The following is a 20,068-nucleotide window of genomic DNA, read 5'->3' as shown; positions in this document are numbered from 1 at the left end:
GGGACAAAGTATTATTAGGGTCTCATGCCCCAAGCCATGGCCCCATCCTTTCATCCCAGCCAGTGGCACAGGCAACCCCATTCTTATGCATGCCAAGCCCCTAATCCCCTCTTGAATGTGGAAGCTTCCAAGGAAAGGACAAGAGGCCTTAACTAGAAACAAAAATCCACTGTAATGAGGTGCTAAGACGACTGAACTTTCAAGATTCATTCCTAACAAAGTGGCTGAACAGAAAAATGTAATGGTTCTTCTGTGACTTCTGAGTCCCAATCCAAGAAAGTGGGAGTTATGGGAAGGGCAAAAACATCTGACAAGGGGATGACAGTTTGAGTACCAATAAGTCTTTATTTATTCATTGTATTTTCCCAGGGAAAGGAGAAGGGAAGGGAAGAGTCAGCATGTGTTAAAAAATGATTAAAAAATGGGAAAGGAAGTACCCAGTACAGCAAAATCAACCATCAAATAAACACACCCCAGTGATGGGGTCACCAAAGCCCAAAGGGGCTTAGTCTCCTGCAGTTCAGGAATGAGGGAAAGGGATCAGGAAAAAAACAGACAGGTACAGGCTTTCCTACCCTCCCTTCCCATAAATTCAAGATTTTACACAAAGCTTTGGTTTCTAGCAGTAAACATGGAGTTACATTCGTTCGTCTCCTATTAAACAATCTTGTGGCCACTTTGACATAAGTTTCTAGCACCTGCATAAAAGTTCCTGAGTGACTTGGATATACATTCATATTCCCTTTCTTGGCCTCCTGACCCCACTTTCTACATGGAAGGCCCCAGTTGCATCTCTCTACTTTAGGATTAAAAATTAAGTAGGTTTGATCCATCCAAAATACAGCAGTGTCTTTTTTTTTTTTTTTTTTTTGAGATGGAGTCTTGCCAGGCTGGAGTGCAGTGATGCGATCTCGGCTCACTGCAGCCTCTACCTTGTGAGTAGCTGGGACTACAGGTATGCACCACCACACCCAGCTGTTTTTTTTGTATTTTAGTAGAGACAGCATTTCACCGTGTTGGCCAGGATGGTTTTGAACTCCTGACCTCGTGATCCGCCCGCCTCAGCCTCCCAACATGCTGGGATTACAGGCGTGAGCCACTGTGCCCGGGCTACAGTGTTTGGCATGAATATATCAAGAAATAGTCGGCCCAGCGTGGTGGCTCATGCCTGTAATCCCATCACTTTGGAAGGCCAAGGTGGGCAGATCACCTGAGGTCAGGAGTTCCAGACCAGCCTGGACAACACAGTGAAACCCTATCTCTACTAAAAATATGAAAATTAGCTGGGTGTGGTGGCACCTGTAATCCCAGCTACTCAGGAGGCTGAGGCAGAATTGCTTGAACCCAAAAGGCAGAGGCTGCAGTGAGCCAATCATGCCACTCCACTCCAGCCTGGGCGATAGAGTGAGACTCCATCTTAAAAAAAAAAAAAGAATTGGTAATGGTCTTGACTTAGGTGGTTGGGAACAAGGGATAGAGGGTTTTCCTAGCTTCAGGATTTTTGCATACATCGTTTAAGAGTTGTGGAGACACTCCAAGTGTTAAATGTGTATGAGTGTGGGTGTGTAAGTTTTCTTTTGGGAGTGAACAGAAAAGAGGACAGGGTAGAAGACAAGTTTTTAGGACAGAAGATCTGGTCTAATAGGTAATAGGGGAAGGGGAATACAAAAGAAAGGATGGTTCAAGATCCCCACTTTAAGAAGAGGGCCCCCCAAACTAATGTTTCAGATCTTTTTGCCTGGTGCAGAACCTTCTGTCAAAGATGCTTTGGCTATTTTTCTCTCAATACAAAAAGAAGTTTGTAAACAAAACCCCCAAAAACACGGAGAAAGACCAATACATTATATTTACACAAACTAGGCCACCTAGCAATCAACTTAGTGAAGTCCTACAAAGCCCAGACAAAAATACAAAATAACTAGAGGGGGGGCAGCATTTAGGGGAGACAAGAACCCAGGAAGAGACACACACCACCCAATGCGTTCTATTGCATTTGTCCCGTTTCAACACAGTGAGGTAGGTTTGCGGTGATCTCACAGCATGTAAACGAAACCCCCTTTTTCTCCTTTAGCTACCATGACACTATTAATCACTACTGCAGCAGGGCAGGACACAGGCCCCAGGCACCACAAAGCCCTCACTTGTGTGTCTCCCTGGAACCCGAGAATTTTGACAGGTTAAGAATCTGAGACCTTACTTCATATATCCATCCTTGGACAGCACAGGATTAAGTACAGGGGTATTGGTCTTAAAACTTATCCTTGGCAACTGCAGTTTTACAAACACACACACACCCTGTGGTGCATGGTAGGCCTTCTGGTGAAGAATGGATCTGGAGATGTAAAACACGTCCTGTGCCCTAGGATTAGACAACCCTCACCTAATCTTGGCTTGCTCTCTGGGCCTTTCACTTGGCCCAGCCTCTGCTAGCCTCTGTACCACCATTTCCTGTTTAGACTAATTCCCAATCTTCCAGTAGGAGGCAATCAAGTCATGGGGCAACCCAGTTAAAACCTAGTCTCCCATATAACATTTTCAAGGCAGAGGGGGTTTCAAGAGGACACTATGGCAGAAAAGCCAGCTCTTATTGGCAAAAATGAGGTAGTTCAATAGGCTGTGCACTCCAAATAGTTGCTCTCCATGGTGGCAAAAACAACAAAAAGTATTCCTGCTGCGCAGACCTGGAGCTGCTGCCGGCTTATCCCTGAGATTGCTCATGTACCTGAGAACACAGTGCAGGAAATGAGGGCCTTAGATTAAAATATACAAAAATACAAAACCAGAATATTTATATAAAGGAAAAAAAAGGTTAAAATGCACAAGATACGTCATTCGCACACAGCTAGTGCAGTTGGCATCCTGGAGAAAGTGGGATCCAAGGTGCAGTATCCAAGGGAGCAAATAAATAAAATCACATTGGCTCAGAATGGGGCAGGAGTGAGCACAGGAGCAGCAGGTCTGCAGCTGTTCCCCCAAACACCCTTTTTGCCATCATCATTACCCACTGCTTGGGACAGTTGCCAGCACCCTATCCCAAACGTGGGTATGAGGATATAAGATGTGAAAAAAAAAAAAACAACACTGCTTACTCCTGAGAGATTCCCTTCCACAGAATGTAGTGGCTTGTCTCCATGAATCTGGTCTTATACTTAATCATTTCACTCTGGCATGGGAATTATTATATATCCTTCTTTAAAAGGAAAACAACTTCCCTATCCAGGCCACTTTCAAAAGCTGGAAATTCTGGGAATGGAGCCTCAGATAAAGTATGCAGGTTGCAGGGTGATTCCCCCATCCTGGTTGCCCCCAGAACCCTCACTTGCATTTGGACAGAGCATGATTGGAGTTCCTTTGACTCACCCTTTCCCCCCACCTAGAGGAAAGAAAGGGTGATGGTGTGAACCCCAGCCTGAGATACATGGCAGTGCCAACTAGCCCCAATGCACCCTATTCCCACTTTCTCCACTCTGCCTGCTCCTCAAAACTTCCTGATAGCAAAAGAATAGCCCCCACCCATTGTGGCTCAATTCTGCGCCTCCGGGAGCAGGGCAGGGCTGTGGATTTCTTCTTCTTCCTCCCGAAAGTAGGTTGGCTTTCCCTGTGCACTAGGGCCCTGCTGGGCCTTCAGCGGACATGAGGCTACCATATGGCTGATGCTCTGGCAGAAGTGGCACTTCTTGGGCTGGGGTGGCAGCTTGCATTCCTTGGCATGATGGTCTAGACCTCCACAGTTGTAGCACCTAGTACAAAGCAAGATGGTAAAAGTAAGAGAAAGGAGCAAGAAGAGGCCAGATGATTCCCATGAATGAGGACACCTTGGCTGTGGTACAGGTTTGTCACTTACTTCCCTTCCCAGAGACCAAACTTCCCACTTACAAAAGGAGGACTATTACTAAATGATCTCTTAAGTCCTTTCCACATCTAATTGTCTAGGTGATCTCTTCAGATTCAAGTCAACTTGAAAATACCAAGACACCAGAAATAGAAGTTACTGACCCCAACTGGGAACTGCAACTTGGAGGATAGGAGAGATTCTTCCATACCCTTAATATAAGAGAAATTAAAGAAGCCAAATTATAGTATCTGTTCAGAGCTAAGGGGCTTTAAGACCAAACAAGATGGCCGGGCGCGGTGGCTCAAGCCTGTAATCCCAGCACTTTGGGAGGCCGAGACGGGCGGATCACGAGGTCAGGAGATCGAGACCATCCTGGCTAACACGGTGAAAACCCGTCTCTACTAAAAAATACAAAAAACTAGCCGGGCGAGGTGGCAGGCGCCTGTAGTCCCAGCTACTCGGGAGGCGGAGGCAGGAGAATGGCGTAAACCCGGGAGGCGGAGCTTGCAGTGAGCTGAGATCCGGCCACTGCACTTCAGCCCGGGCGACAGAGCGAGACTCCGTCTCAAAAAAAAAAAAAGACCAAACAAGATTAAGGAAACCCGCCATTTGCAGACCTGGTAAAGCAACAACAGATACAGATAATACTATCTTGTCCCATCATTTGCAAATCCATGATTTCCTTTAATTCTAAAACCATCCTAGGATGTTAGTATCACTGGCCTCACTTAACAATTGAGGCTAGAGCCCACAGAGCAAACTTACTTGTCCCAAGTAGAAGCACTAAGTCACCCCCAGTGCCCTCCTCACCTACTGCCCTTGCCCACACCTATTGCAGGCACTCAGCCTTCCAGATGCTGCCAGGGACCACAGGCTTCCCTTCGTGTTTTGCTGTGTGACCCAAAACTGACAGGATTGGGAGACTGGGGATGCCCCAGCAACCTATAAGCTGCCTTCCAGTCCATACCTGTCTCCTTTTGATCTGCGCTTCTGCATGTTCTTCCCTTTTGGCCGCCTCTCACTCCCAATACAGAACACCCCACCAGGTCCGGTGACACGGATGGATTCCAGACCCTTGGCTGACTTCTTAAAGGTGAACTCCACTGCCTCACCCTCCTTCAAGCTCCGGAACCCCTCCATGTGCAGTTTACTCTGGTGAAGGGAAATAACATTAGTTTCCATTATTATACCGAAAGACCAGGAGCACTTATTCCTGTAGGGCAGGAATCAAATGTGATGGTACTCCTATTTTAACGGTAAGGAAACTGACTCAGAGTCACTACAACTACGGACAACAAAAGTCTACCAGTACATTAACAAAAATCATAATTATATAAGCAGATGCCATGATATTTTATAGCTATTAAATTAAGAATTTAAAGTTCTTAATAAAATAGAACAGAGGGCCGGGCACGGTGGCTCACACCTATAATCCCAGCACTTTGCGAGGCCGAGACGGGTGGATCACCTGAGGTCAGGAGTTCGAGACCAGCTTGGCCAACATGGTGAAACACCATCTCTACTAAAAATAAAAAAAATTAGCCAGGCATGGTGGTAGGCACCTGTAATCCCAGCTACTTGGGAGACTGAGGCAGGAGAATTGCTTGAACCCAGGAAGCGGAGGTTGCAGTGAGCCAAGATCATGCTACTGCATTCCAGCCTGGGCAACAGAGTGAGACTTTGTCTCAAAAAACAAAACAAACAGAGAAAAATTTCTAAATATAAGCATTTGGAAGAAATCAACAAATATAAAATTACGAAATTTAAAGTGTCAAGCTATAGAGGTTGCAGTGAGCCGAGATGGCACCTTTGTACTCCAGCCTGGGCAACACAGCAAGACTTTGTCTCAAAGATAAATAAATAGATAAATAAATAAATAAATAAATAAAATACAATAAAAATAGCTGGGCATGGTAGCTCAGCTGCGTGCAGTGGCTTACGCCTGTAATCCCAGCACTTTGGGAGGCTGAAGCAGGTGGATCACGAGGTCAGGAGTTCAAGACCAGCCTGGCCAACATGTGAAACTGTGTCTCTATTAAAAATACAAAAATTGCCGGGCGCGGTGGCTCAAGCCTGTAATCCCAGCACTTTGGGAGGCCGAGACGGGTGGATCACGAGGTCAGGAGATCGAGACCATCCTGGCTAACACGGTGAAACCCCGTCTCTACTAAGAAATACAAAAAACTAGCCGGGCGAGGTGGCGGGCGCCTGTAGTTCCAGCTACTCGGGAGGCTGAGGCCGGAGAATGGCGTGAACCTGGGAGGCGGAGCTTGCAGTGAGCTGAGATCCGGCCACTGCACTCCAGCCTGGGCGACAGAGCGAGACTCCGTCTCAAAAAAAAAAAAAAAAAATACAAAAATTAGTCGGGTGTGGTGGCAGGCGCCTGTAATCCCAGCTACTCGGGAGGCTGAGGCAGGATAATTGCTTGAACCCTGGAGGTGGAGGTTGCAGTTAGCCAAGATCACACCACTGTACTCTAGTCTGGTTGGCAGAGCAAGACTCCATCTCAAAAAAATAAATAAATAAAATATAAAGTGTCACACTATAAAGTACTGAAACATTCATTTTTCACATAATGCCTCACTTAGTATTTATACCATCATCAAAAGACCAAATAAATAGAATACTGGAAAAAATACAAAATCAAGTGGTATTTTTATATCAAAGCAATATTATATGCCTTATTTAGAAAAAAAAAAAAAACACCTCAAGATGCTCACTGATTTAAGAAATAATAATAATGGGCCGGGCGCGATGGCTCATGCCTGGTAATCCCAGCATTTTGGGAGGCCAAGGTAGGTGGATCACTTAAGATCAAGAGTTTGAGACCAGGCAGGGCGCGGTGGCTCAAGCCTGTAATCCCAGCACTTTGGGAGGCCGAGACGGGTGGATCACGAGGTCAGGAGATCGAGACCATCCTGGCTAACACGGTGAAACCCCGTCTCTACTAAAAAATACAAAAAACTAGCCGGGCGAGGTGGCGGGCGCCTGTAGTCCCAGCTACTCGGGAGGCTGAGGCAGGAGAATGGCGTAAACCCGGGAGGCGGAGCTTGCAGTGAGCCGAGATCGCGCCACTGCACACCAGCCTGGGCGACAGAGCGAGACTCCGTCTCAAAAAAAAAAAAAAAAAAAGAGTTTGAGACCAGCCTAACCAACATGGAGAAACCCTGTCTCTACTACTAAAAATACAAAATTAGCCAGGTGTGGTGGTGGGCACCTGTAATCCCAGCTACTTGGGAGGCTGAGGTAGGAGAATCACTTGAACCTGGGAGGAGGGGGTTGCGGTGAGCCGAGATTGCGCCATTGCACTTTAGCCTGGGAAACAAGAATGAAACTCCGTCTCAAAAAAAAAAAAAAAAAAAGAAATCACAATAATGGCTGCAAAACATGTTAAACAAACAAATAAACGGAATAGGCCAGGCATTCCTATCTGTAATCCCAGCACTTGGGGGAGGCAGAGGTGAGCAGATCACATGAATCCAGGAATTCAACACCAGCCTGGCCTAAGTGGCGAAATGCCATCTCTACAAAAAATACAAAAATTAGCTGGGCATGGTACACAGACCTGTAATCTCAGCTACTCAAGAAGCTGAGGCAATTGTTTGAACCCGGGAGGCAGAAGTTGCAGAGATGGCACCACTGCACTCCAGCCTGGGTGACGGAGCCAGACACTGTCTGGCTCACTCCTGTAATCCCAGCAGAGGTGGGAGCATTGCTTGAGCCCATGGGATGAAGGTTGTAGTGAGCCGAGATTATGCTACTGCATTCCAGCCTGGGCAACAGAGTCTCAGAAACAAACAAAAACACCAAAACCCTCAGAATACATTTAACAAGGTTAAAAAGCCTATATGAGGAAAAAACTCAAATTATATTAAAGGAAAAAAATGAAAAAACATACCACGATCTTGGATTGGAAGATTCAGTGATTCTAAAGGCTATGGGAAAATATAAATTGCCAAGAATACCAGTTATTACAATTTAAATTGGATATCATCAGCAGCGTAGCAACTACAAAGCGAAAAACAGCAAGTTTACAGTGGAGAAAACTGGCAGATAATACCCTAGTCAAGTTCTTTGCATTTTCCTTTGCCTACAATAGGACACACATATCTCCTGATATGATGCACTAAGGACTTATGACTTTAAAAATGCACATCCTGAATCTAACCTTGAGGGAACATCAGACAAACTCAAACTGAGGGACATTCCTATAAAACAGGACTTCAAAAATGTCAAGGCTATAAAAAGACAAAGCCTGAAGAACTGAACAGTTCAATGCAATCCAAGATTCCAGATTGAATCTTGAAACAGAAAAAAAAATAGGACAATCGACAAAATTTGCATATGGTATATAGATAAATGTATCAGTGTTTAATTTCCTGATTATGATTAGTGTACTGAAATGATGTAAGACTGATATTCCCAGTCAGGCACAGTGGCTGATGCCTGTAATCCCCAGCACATTGGGAGGCCAAGATGGGCGGATTGCTTGAGCCCAGGGATTCGAGACCAGCTTGGGCAATATGGCAAAAACCCGTCTCTACAAAATAATACAAAAATGGGCCAGGCATAGTGGTGCATGCCTGTAGTCCCAGCTACTGGGGAGGCTGAGGTGGGAGGATCCCTTGAGCCCAGGAAGCAGAGGTTGCAGTGAAAAGAGATGCTCCAGGCTGGGTGACAGAGTGAGACCCTGTCTCAAAAAAAAAAAAAAAAAAAGATCACTATTCCCATTCTTGGGAAATACGCACCGAAATATTTAGAGATAAAGGTGCTTACTGTCTCCAACTTACAATTTTAAAAAATGTAATAAAACTATCTGTACCAAGATAAAGAATGATAAAGCAAAGGGGGAAAATGTTAAGAGTTGATGAATCTGGGTAAAGGTTATGTGGGAGCGTTGGGTATTGTTCTTGCAGCCTTTTTAAAGTTTGAAATTATATCAAAATAATGTTACCAAAAGACAGTATAACCCAAGCAGATGGATCAGAGGATTAAAATGGAAAATCACAGAGAGATCTGAGAATACGTGGAGAAATCAATAAGCAAGGAAAATAATCCAATAAATCCTGCTATAAAAATTAATAATCCATTTGGAAAGGAAGCCATATTCCTACACATTGTTTGATACACATGCAAAATACATTTCAGAGGATTTAAACACCTCATTGTTAAGAAAAATACTGAAAAGTTAAGACAGATAATCAGACTGGTAAAACTACAAAAATATACCATAAATCACTAAGAAAAAAGAATTATACAACATAATATAAGTAGATATCAGTAGGAAGTCTTAGCATGACACATATATTCAGTATCTCATTGTTGGTTTAAAAAAAATTGGAAATAACCTACCGGTTTATTTGTAGTTGCTATGCTGCTGATGATACCCAATTTAAATGGTAATACCTGGTATTCTTGGCAATTTATATTTTCCCATAGCCTTTAGAATCACTGAATCTTCCAATCCAAGATCGTGGTATGTTTTTTCATTTTTTCCTTTAATATTTTGAGTTTTTTCCTCATATAGGCTTTTTACCTTGTTAAATGTACCGGTTGAATAAATATGGTACATCTATAATAATGAATACCATGCAGCCATTAAAAACAACGTAAAGTCTTTGGTTTGTTCACAGCCACATTTTGGTACCTGAAATAATGCCTAGCACATTTTTTAATGAATTAATGAACCAGGAGGCAAATTTTTAATCATTCAGCTGAGAAAGATAACCACAGTATTGTTAAAGAAAAAACAAAAAGCAAGATTTAGAACAATATGTATGGAATAATCCCATTAGAACACTGCATATTTGTACCAAAATTTAAGGACACTGATATTTATAAAGCAGTTAGCAAACAGCCAGCAGCCATCAAGAAAAAAAAAGTTATTCATACAGCTAGTTCTGTAGCAAAGCCAGAGTCAGATGACCCAGAGTTCCTGATTTAAAGCTCAGAGCTCATTCTATCATGCCACTTACTGCACCACCAACTTGACATTCAGTGGAGGTGACAGCATCTCAGACCCTACCCGGAATAGACTTCATTACAGCTTCATTTATTTTAGTAAAACAACAGTGTCAAATATGTCAACAAGGAGTAGTCGTCATAGAAAAAAAGCAAAAGGGATCACTGTGCACCTACCTAGTCCTCGCTCAAGGAAACATGAGTAAGTAGCATTAGTATTTTATGCTGGTGACTGGGGGGGAGTATTCCAAACTGGAACTTAGATGAAGCATGCTCTTCATCAAGATGGGAACCACAGATTCCTCATCACTTCTTTTTTTTTTTTTTTGAGACACAGTCTCGCTCTATCGCCCAGGCTGAAGTGCAGTGAAGCGATCTCAGCTCACTGCAACCTCCACCTCCTAGGTTTAAGCGATTCTTCTGCCTCAGCCTCCGGAGCAGCTAGAACTACAGGCACATGCCACTACACCCTGCTAATTTTTGTATTTCTAGTAGAGACGGGCTTTCACCTTATTGGCCAGGCTGGTCTCAAACTCCTGACCGCATGATCCGCCCACCTCGGCTTCCCAAAGTGCCGGGATTACAGGCGTAGCCACTGTGCCTGGCCAAATTTTTGTTTTAAGATGATATTGCGGGCTGGGTGCAATATCTCTCTTGCTGTTGCACAGTAACCACCCTGAGTTTAAACTTAAATTTGTAAGGTTGAGCATGGTGGCTCACAACTGTAATCCCAGCAATTTGGATGGCTGAGGCAGGTGGATCCTGAGCTTGAGGCTCAGGAATTGGAGACCAGCCTGGGCAACATGGCAAAACCCTGTTCTCTACAAAATAATACAAAAATTAGCTGAGCATGGTGACATGTGCCTGTGGTACCAGCTACTTGGGAGGCTGAGGTAGAAGGATCGCTTGAATCTGGGAGGCAGAGGTTGCAGTGAGCTGAGATCGCACCACTGCACTCCTGCCTGGGTGACAGAGCAAGAATCCATCTCAAAAAATAAAAATTATAATTAGATTTGACTTATTTTTTATTGAGCTGGGTGGGACAAGAGATGCAATTAGTGGGTGAGTCGGGAGGTCTTAGAGGAGCCAGACCAAGAGCCTTCTGGACCCAGGCAATTCCAGCTTCACTCGCTTGCCCAGCCTGTGTTAGGCTGGGACACTCTTAGTTCTAGCTGTGATTCAGGAGGTAAATGGTTAGGAACAAGGGTTGATTGAGTCTGAGGGCCTGTTCCCTCCTTTCTTTAATCATCTATAAAATGGAGTAAATACTAATTTTATGGTGGTGCTGTGAGGTTTTATGCATGAGAAGTAGTTAGCACTTCGCCTGCCACACATAAATCCTCAGGGAGTGGCAATTATCAACCTCTTCAGACTGGATGGGGCGGGTTAACAGAGAGAACTAAGTGCCAAGCATCTGGTTTTATACTAACTAGCTATAGAAACTCAGAAGACTATCCCCTCTCTGAGCCCCAGTTTACTGGAGAGTAACACCTTCCTCTATGGACACCTCATAGGCTTATTTTAAGAGGATCTTTAAGTGGGGACATGCAACAAGAAATTGACTAGTCCTCTCAGGTCACTCACTGCATCACTGGAGGATCTGAGGTCTAAGACTTTTACAGAGTGAACCCCCACCCCTGCAGGCATCTCAGTGTAACCGGCTGGCCAAGATTTAAACCGGTGGTCTCCAGGGGTGGCTCCCTGCCCTCCTCCCCCGCCCCTTTCTAAAACACATAGTTTGAATTCCTCTCTTATCAGATAGGTAATCAGCGTGCAGCCCCACAGAGCCAGCCTCCCAGGGCCTGCATCTGAAAAGCGCCTGAAATTCTTGTACCACCCCCATTCCACCCCCAACCACACACAAAGCAGGGCCCCGCCCCTTTCCCCACCCCCTCCAAAAAGAAAAGACCTTGGGGGGAGGGGCATGGCCTGAGCTCCCCCAATAGAGCCCAGCCCCAGGAAACAAAGAGTTGACACTGGCTGGTTCTGGTGGTCAGATTCCTGGAGTTCCAAGGCACAGATCCCTGTTGTATCCCCCTCTCCCTCCTCCCCACATTCAACAGTTTCTTCCTTCCTCTCCATGTTGGGGTTATGGTCACGGTAAGAGAACTAGATGTAGAAAATCCTTCCTTCCCCAGGCAGTCTTGCCAAAGTCACCATCAGCAGCCATCTTCCCTTCTCTGGCTTGCCCACTGCCCACTTCATGGATAGAACCAAACAGAACCACCTCCCCTTGGGTCTCTTCAGTCCAATCCTCAATTATTGATTCAGATAAATTGTTTTAAAGGGGAGGAGGAGAGGAGGCATGACTCACGTCATCCTTTCCCAATTTCTTCAAGTTAGGACAGTGGGGAGCCTGCCTGGGCCTACTGTGTTGGGGAATGTGGCATTAGACAACAGAAAGCATTTTTTTCTTTTTTTGATGGCAGGGAAGGAAGCTCTCCAGTTAAAGTACTTAGGCCTTCTGATCCCTTCTTAATACCTCAGTAATTGCCTGCCTTACCCTATACAGCCCACACCAAGTACCTCATCTCAGCATCAATTTATGCCTTTACAAGTTTAGAGATAGAATGAGCCTTAGGGGTCACTTAGGAAATGTGGAGTTAAAAACAAAACAAAACATTATAAAAGAAAAAGAAGTATGAACAAAAAAAAAGAAAAAAAAAAACCATGCAGGAACCTAAGTGTCCCTCTTTCTACATAAGTGGCAACAGAATTTCAGGGTACTTGCTACAGTTGTGCAGATTAAAGCTGGGGTTCTTGGCTCTTCTGCAAGAGGCTATTCCAGCTCTTCTTCCAGGCCATTCCAGCCGAAGATTCCATAGTGCAAGTCTCTACCTCAGTTCTAGGTTCCTAGCTTGCACAATCATTTGTCGAATGTCTATGTACTATGCAAAATAACTGTTACTAATCGATGCTTACTGTAGGCTAAGTGGCATTCTAACCACTTTACATGTTGCAACTCACTTAACCCTTGTATCAAACTGGTGCAGTGGGGTGTTATGAAGACCCTCATGTTACAACATGAGGACATGGAGTCAGAGGGGTTAATAAGCACCTTCGTTAAAGCTGCAGTAGGAGGCAAGAGCTGAGCTGAATGCAGCTGGCCTAACTCTCACCAATGCAATTCAATATGATGCAAGTCACATATATAATTGAAAACTTTCTAGCAGCTACGTTTAAAAAAGCATCTGATTGCCGGGTGCGGTGGCTCAAGCCTGTAATCCCAGCACTTTGGGAGGCCGAGACGGGCGGATCATGAGGTCAGGAGATCGAGACCATCCTGGCTAACCCGGTGAAACCCCGTCTCTACTAAAAAATACAGAAAACTAGCCAGGCGAGGTGGTGGGCACCTGTAGTCCCAGCTACTCGGGAGGCTGAGGCAGGAGAATGGCGTGAACCCGGGAGGCGGAGCTTGCAGTGAGCTGAGATCCGGCCACTGCACTCCAGCCTGGGCGACAGTGCCAGACTCTGTCTCAAAAAAAAAAAAAAAAAAAAAAAAAAGCATCTGATGAAAGTAATTATAGTGACTCAGTCCTGTGGTGTCACATCCCTATCTTGCTTCATTCCTGGACGTAAGATATGGTAAGGGTTAGGAAACCAACCGGTTCTCCCAGAAGCAGTTATTTGATGGTGTGTGTGTCAAGGAGGGTGGTGAAAGGGGTGTCTGGAACCGAAGGCTTCAGGCAGCCAATCCCTCTGATCCCCTCTGCTCAGCCACAGCCAGGCCGTGTAGTTCCTGCCTGGAGTTCTCCACCAGATGGCGCTGCTCAGCCTGTCTGGCCAAAGGTAAGCCCGAGGGCGCCTATACCAGGAGGTACTCAGTAGCTAGCTACCTGGTCTGGGCTGTGAACAAGTGTCCAGGTAGATTTATCCTCCACAGCTCCTTAGGGCAGTCATCTCATCCTCCACGTCCCACCCTGGCCCCACCCAACCACCTGCTCTATCGGGGATAAGAATGAAAGGTTCCTAGACTTTTAGGCCAGAAACTCAGTTCTTACAGTCTACTGCTTAGAAAAGAATACTGCTTAGAAAAGTCAAGTCTTGTCTAAATTAAATAACTCCACGCTGGGCCAGTCGCGGTGGCTCACGCCTGTAAACCCAGCACTTTGGGAGGCCTAGACGGGCGGATCATCACGAGGTCAGGAGTTCCAGACCTGGCTAACATGGTGAAACTTCGTCTCTACTAAAAATACAAAAAATTAGCCGGGCATAGTGGCAGGTGCTTGTAATCCTAGCTACTTGGGAGGCTGAGGCAGGAGAATCGCTTGAACCCGGGAGGCGGAGGTTGCAGTGAGCCGGGGCCACACCACTGCACTGCAGCCTGGGTAACAGAGAGAGATTCCGTCTCAAAAACAAAACAAAACAACAACAAAAAAACCTCCATGCTGAGATCATGTTAAATAAGTCTCTATCAACTGTGTATTCTCCCCCAACTCCTTTGACCTCCCACTCTGACTATGTGGCCAGTGGTTGATACTCATGCCTGCAGGAAGAGAGGAGATGTAGTTTTACCTAGGGCAGTTACTCCAAAAAACAATAATTCCAGTAGAATGTGATTAGCAATGTTAAAGACACTAAATGGCCATGGTGAATGTTACTGAAAACCACTTGTAAGGCAGGCAGCAGTGTCAACAACCACAGGGTAGAAACTTCCCATATTTGAAGCTTTGTTCAGGATGGTGTCACAGCCTTTACTTTACACTGTCACCGGGCACGGTGGCTCATGCCACCCAGCACTTTGCAAGTCCCAGGCAGGTGGATCACTCCAGTTTGAGACCAGCCTGGACAACATGGTGAAACCCCATCTCTACTAAAAATACTAAAATTAGCTGGGCATGGTGGTGTACGTCTGTAATCCCAGCTACTTGGGAGGCTGAGGCAGGAGAACTGCTTGAACCCAAAAGTTGGAAGTTGCAGTGAGCCGAGTTCGTGCCACTGCACTCCAGCCTGGGTGACAGAGCAAGACTCAATCTCAAAAAATAAAAATAAAAATAAAAGACATTGTCTGGAAGCATGTCTCAGAAAGAAGAGGACCCCAGAAGATTCCACCATGTGTTCAGGAACCTTCCTACCTCTCTACCAACTTTCTGAAAAATCAAGTTAATTTATTTTTAAGCTGCCTTTTCCTATTAGGACAGAAATAACTCATGGATGGCCACTAAATCTGTGGCTTCCACTCTATCAACAAAAAAGAGAGGAACATCTCTGGGCTCAGAGTTGTGATCTACTGACATTCATTCCACAAACTTTCATAGTGCTATGTTGTGCCCAGGCCATATTCTATATTGTGCCCAGGCCATATAGCCAGCCCAGATAGCGAAAGATCTCTGCCGACATGGACCCCAGACTGCTAAGTGTACTTCTGATTCACCAAGGTCCTCAAGATGCCCCTTTTCTTATTCATTCCTCAGCCCACCGAGTGCATACTAGAAAATTAACCAGGCAGCTAAGTTTCTCCCTTCGAAGAGCCTATGGGTTACCTAGAGAAGGGTATAAGAGCAGTACATCAATAACTAGACACGAGGTGAGCAATCAGAGGTGCAGTGTTACAAACCAGGAGGAAAGATCTCGTATATTTCCCCACCCACCCCCACAACCCTGCCACCAAACCCAGCAGTCCTAACCTAGACCCTGAATAAGATTGCTCTTACCACCTCCTCACTCATGGCTTCCAGAAAAAGCAGGCCACGTGGCTTCAGGGCAATTTCAGCAGTTCATCTAGGTATTAAAAACTTTTTCTCCTAAACCAACTTGGTCCCTTGGTCAAATCTGGGCTTTTCTTTTGACTGCTAGTCTTCTAATACAGCATTTTAGCCAGAAAGTCAATTTAAACATATTTGAGATTTAAACATATCTGGGTCCTGAGGAACTATGGGAAAGCAGGGAGTTTTCCCTATTTCCAAATTTTTATAAATCTTGAGAGTTTGCAAATTGAACCACAGGAAACATGAGTTACACCAAAACTCTTAAAATGGCCCAAAATGAGGATTTTTGAATTCTTGATGAATCTCAGGGAAATAGTTGACAGTTTAGCTTCTTGCTCCAGCTTTCCTGTATAACTATGTTTCTCAAGCAGGGATGAGACTTTGACTCCAAGGGGACATTTGAAAATGTATGGAGATGTTTTTGATTGTCACACCTGAGATGCAACTGGCCTCTAGCGGGTAGAGACCAGCAACACTGCGGTACATCCTGTAATGCATAGGACAGACTCCCCAGAACAAATTATCCTGCTCAAAACATGTCAATAGTGCTGAGATCAAGAAACTCATTTAAGGGCTTGCTATCTATTTCCCTAACTCTAGAGACAGGCAGATTTCTAAATCTAAAGATGTGTACCTGAAGAGTTGTTATAGAAATCTCTTTGCTTTGTGTTTTGTTGTTGTGTTGTTTAGTTTTTGGCTAGGGGGTGGGCTTTTCCCCCTACTTATCTACTCTTGAAGAGGATATTACAGCATTTGGGAGAGAGCATAAGAACATTAGTTAATAGGGCGTTGGGATCCTAATAACCCCAACTTTGGAAGGGAAAAGAAAATGCTTTTAAATAGCCTTTCCCCCTTCTTTTTTACTTGCAAAAGGGCTTCCTGACCCCCTCCCTCTGGTAGATGCTATCTTAGGACAATTACCTTCCCACCAGCCCACCCTAACCCCAGGGTGCCCAACCCCAGCAGCCAAAGAATGGGAAGTTTTGTTAAAGATTTCTTACTCTCTGCTTCGGGAACACTTTCCTCCCCCAGTAAACAATTTATCCTGTGTTTACTAAATTCCTTTACCATTACATTTCCAGAGAGTCATTTCTAACCACAAGTGCAGAAGGGCCAGGCGCGGTGGCTCACGCCTGTAATCCCAGCATTTTTGGAGGCCGAGGCGGGCAGATCACCTGAGGTCGGGAGTTCAAGACCAGCCTGACCAACATGCAGAAACACCGACTCTACTAAAAATACAAAAAATTAGCCGGGCATAGTGGCACATGCCTGTAATCCCAGCTACTCGGGAGGCTGAGGCAGGAGAATCGCTTGACCTGGGAGGTGGAGGTTGCTGTGAGCAGAGAGTATGCCATTGCACTCCAGCCTGGGCAACAAGAGCCAAACTCCATCTCAAAAAAGCCAAAAACCAAAAAACAAAAAACAAGTGCAAAGACCGGAATCACTAATCTAACTTACCGCTAAGGTGTAGTTGGAGGACCCCTGACCCAAGCCCTGCCGGCATGCTACCATTATCAGAGCTACCAGGTAAAAGTTCAGGGAATCTCCACCCATCTTTGTGCTTTCTGAGTAGAATGGGAAGAGCTGGGGATTAGAGAGACAAATTCTTAGTTCTCTTCCAGCTCAGCTCCCTCTTGACAACTTACTCAACTGTGGGTTCCTGGATGTTCCAAGAGCCTAAAATCCACAGTATTTCCAAGCCAGTACATCTGACCCAGTAGTGTAGACTCAATGCATGCTCTATGCCATCCAATAGTTTCCCAATTGCTCTAGATCCTGAGGTGAAGCCTGCTAGGCCCAAGTCCCCATTTGCTCAAAAAACAAAACCAAACAAAAAAACACCTTCCTTGGGGTATGTATATCACCAAGGAACCCAAAAGATGAGGGGATACGTTCCCCTCAGCCCTTCCCTATCTGGCAGCCTTTGGATGGGAGATGAGGAAACGTTGGGTCTGACTCTTTTATTCCAGCCTCCCAAAGTTGGGGGAGCTGTCCAGTCCCCAGACCAGGAAAGATTTTAATCTCTTTGTGATCAGATAAATGGGAGAGTGGGGGAGGCTTGCTACCCTGCTGAGGAGGGCCATTCAAAGCTGGTTCCTGTAATAAAGTGATTTAATAGATCTAAAGAGGCCAATTCCCTTCTTTCTCCCACAATTACTTCCTGTGGGTTATCATTCACATATGTAAATGAGACAGAGAAGGGAGAAAAGCCACCAGTGGGAAACTAGCTGTCTAATGGGGGGTTGGGGCGATCAGGATGCTGCAAGGGGTCAGCTCAGTATCCTGCTACAGGTCCTCTTGGCAGATGTTCAAGTAGCCCACTGACCCCATGGCCCCAACACTAAGTAGTGGCTCCCCATCTCTCTGCATCTATTCCCCTGGTTTGTTCCTCACTGAAGGCTGTGCTCAAAGATGTCCCTGCTGCCTCCAACTAGTCCATCCAGCATCTCCCTTCCCCACCCCTCCCCCCAAGAATGCCATCCCTCAGGCTCCAACCCTTAATCCCCACATCCTCCTTTCCCCTCCCCCACACCTCCTAAAGCCAACCTCCCTTAAGTAACCCCTCCCTGCCCGGCCTGGGTGTCAACCTACACGATCTGGGATTAGCAATTTCTTCTTTCCAGATCCAGCCGCAAACCTCCAAAGATGGAAGGGCCACAGGCAGCAAGCAACTTCCTTTCCATGGTCTTTATGGGTAGCTGGTGGCCCAGGACCACCAGAATGCCTCTAGGACATTCAGGAAGGGGAAGCCTGGGAGGAGGGAGACCTGAAGTCTCTGGCTTCTTGTTTGAGGCCAGGAATGTTGAGACAGTAACCAATGGCTGTCTGGGGCCATAAATGCCAAGCGGAGAATAGGTCCAGAGGCCAGCCTCCCTCCACCCCCTGCCCTGCGACACTGAATTTCACCCCCTACTGTGCTGCCCTGCTTTAACTGAGAACTTGGGGTTGCGACCTATCCACTTCCCTCCCAGCCTGGCCCAGGAATGTAAGGAAGGCCAGGTCTCCTTGGGTTTTCCTTCTTCACGGGAAGTGGACAGCAAAGACCCCAGTCCTGAGCTTACAAGCTCCCATGTGGATCCTTCAGGGATCGGCCAAACCCAGTTTTTAGTGACCAGACAGGTGAGGTCTGCATTAAAAAGGGGATGTGGCTGACTTCTCGGCTTTATGCCCCTTGGGTCCAGTAGCCAGTTGCCCTCACTCTCTCCCGCCTTCTGAGCTCCATTCAGACGTTTTAGACGCTGGGCGCCCGGCTCAGGCCCAGCATGTGCTTCCCTGGCCGGCCTGCTCGCCCTCCCCCCACCGGCAAGCACAATACAACCTTAGTTTCTGCCACATGGGGTCACCTCCCTGCCCCCTACCCCTTCCCAGGGGAAAGAGGTAATAGACACGTGGTGAGCCGGAGGGGTTCCCGGAAGGGGGCGGGGGTGCTGATAATTGGTGCTGCCTCCAACTACTCCCCCCGAGATAGTTAACAGGGACTCAGAATTGGGGTGCCGAAGCAAAGACAGAGACGCATAATGAGGGCTCCCGAAGGCCCTCAATTCAACAGCGAACCCGGAGCCCACCCGTGGATACGTGCGCCTAGACGCCCTTCCCTGGACAAAGTTACCAGAATCAGTCTCACCTGGTGCACAAAGACGTCCACTGGGGGGTCGAGCGCGACCCCGGCGCGGGCGGTCATGGACAGGAAGCCGAACCCCATGCGCACGTTGAACCACTTACAGATGCCCGCACCGTGCAGCAGCTGAGGCTCGTCCGCCGCCCGGGCCGCGTCCTCCGGCGCCTCCTCGGGTGCCTCTTCTGCCGCCTTGGCGCAGCCACCTAGAGAGAGGGAGGGCCAGGCACTCAGCTGGGGGGCACGGACTCGGAAGGCGGTCTCGGGCTCCAGGCAGGGAGACCCGAGTGTCCAACCCCGTAAGTGGACAGTCAGGAGGGGGCAGCTACCAAGGAACAGAAGAAACCTATCCCGGTCGCCTCCCGCGCTCCCCTAGCGTACACCGGGACAGTGGTGCCCCGAAAGTTTTGCTCCTCTTCCCACAATGCGTTTCCCGGAGACTCATGGCGAGACAAACCTCTCCCCTCCATCCACCCACGTAGTCTGGCGCGCACGCCACTGGAACACCAAGGTTCCTTGCTCCAGAGACGGCCCTATGAAGAAGGAGGCCGCACCGTCTTGGGGTCCTTTGGGCAGCCTTGGAGTCAGTTCTCCACCTTCCTTCTACGTGGCTCCTGGCCGCCCCTGCCTCCTAAGGTGTCCCAGCTAAGTCCCGAGCTCGAACCTGCAAACTGCTGGTTGGACACGGAGCCCATGGTCGTCGGCTGAGCCCGTGGCCCCGGGCCCCTGGTCGGGCGGCTGCTGGCCCCGGAGAAGTCCGAAGGCAAAGGGGTGGTTCGGAGAAGAGGCTGCTACATCTTCCCCCGCACAATAGCGGTGGGAGGGCCCACGGCTTTTCAAAGGCTCCCAAATTCTAAAAGACAATGACCCAACCCCCCGCGGGCAGCCCCCTCCCCTCCCCTCCCTCTCCTTTCCCCTCCCTTTCCCTCCAGCTCCAGCTCCGGCCCT

The 20,068-nt window shown here is 46.9% G+C and overlaps 1 protein-coding gene across 1 annotated transcript; it reads right to left on the bottom strand.

Annotated features, from left to right (window-relative positions):
- Positions 1-325: 325 nt before the first annotated feature.
- LIN28A (lin-28 homolog A) lies at positions 326-19,939 on the bottom strand. Its single transcript, XM_025395421.1, has 4 exons — positions 19,785-19,939; positions 19,130-19,326; positions 4,803-4,987; positions 326-3,740 (listed from the first exon to the last, which is right to left on the bottom strand). Exons 1-4 carry the CDS (start codon positions 19,813-19,815, stop codon positions 3,524-3,526), a joined length of 630 nt encoding a protein of 209 aa, XP_025251206.1. The 5' UTR covers positions 19,816-19,939; the 3' UTR covers positions 326-3,523.
- Positions 19,940-20,068: the final 129 nt, after the last annotated feature.

Source organism: Theropithecus gelada, chromosome 1 (assembly GCF_003255815.1).
Source record: "Theropithecus gelada isolate Dixy chromosome 1, Tgel_1.0, whole genome shotgun sequence".
NCBI lineage: Eukaryota > Metazoa > Chordata > Mammalia > Primates > Cercopithecidae > Theropithecus > Theropithecus gelada.
Note: the sequence above shows the minus strand (reverse complement) of the source record. Positions and strands in the feature narration are given on the sequence as shown.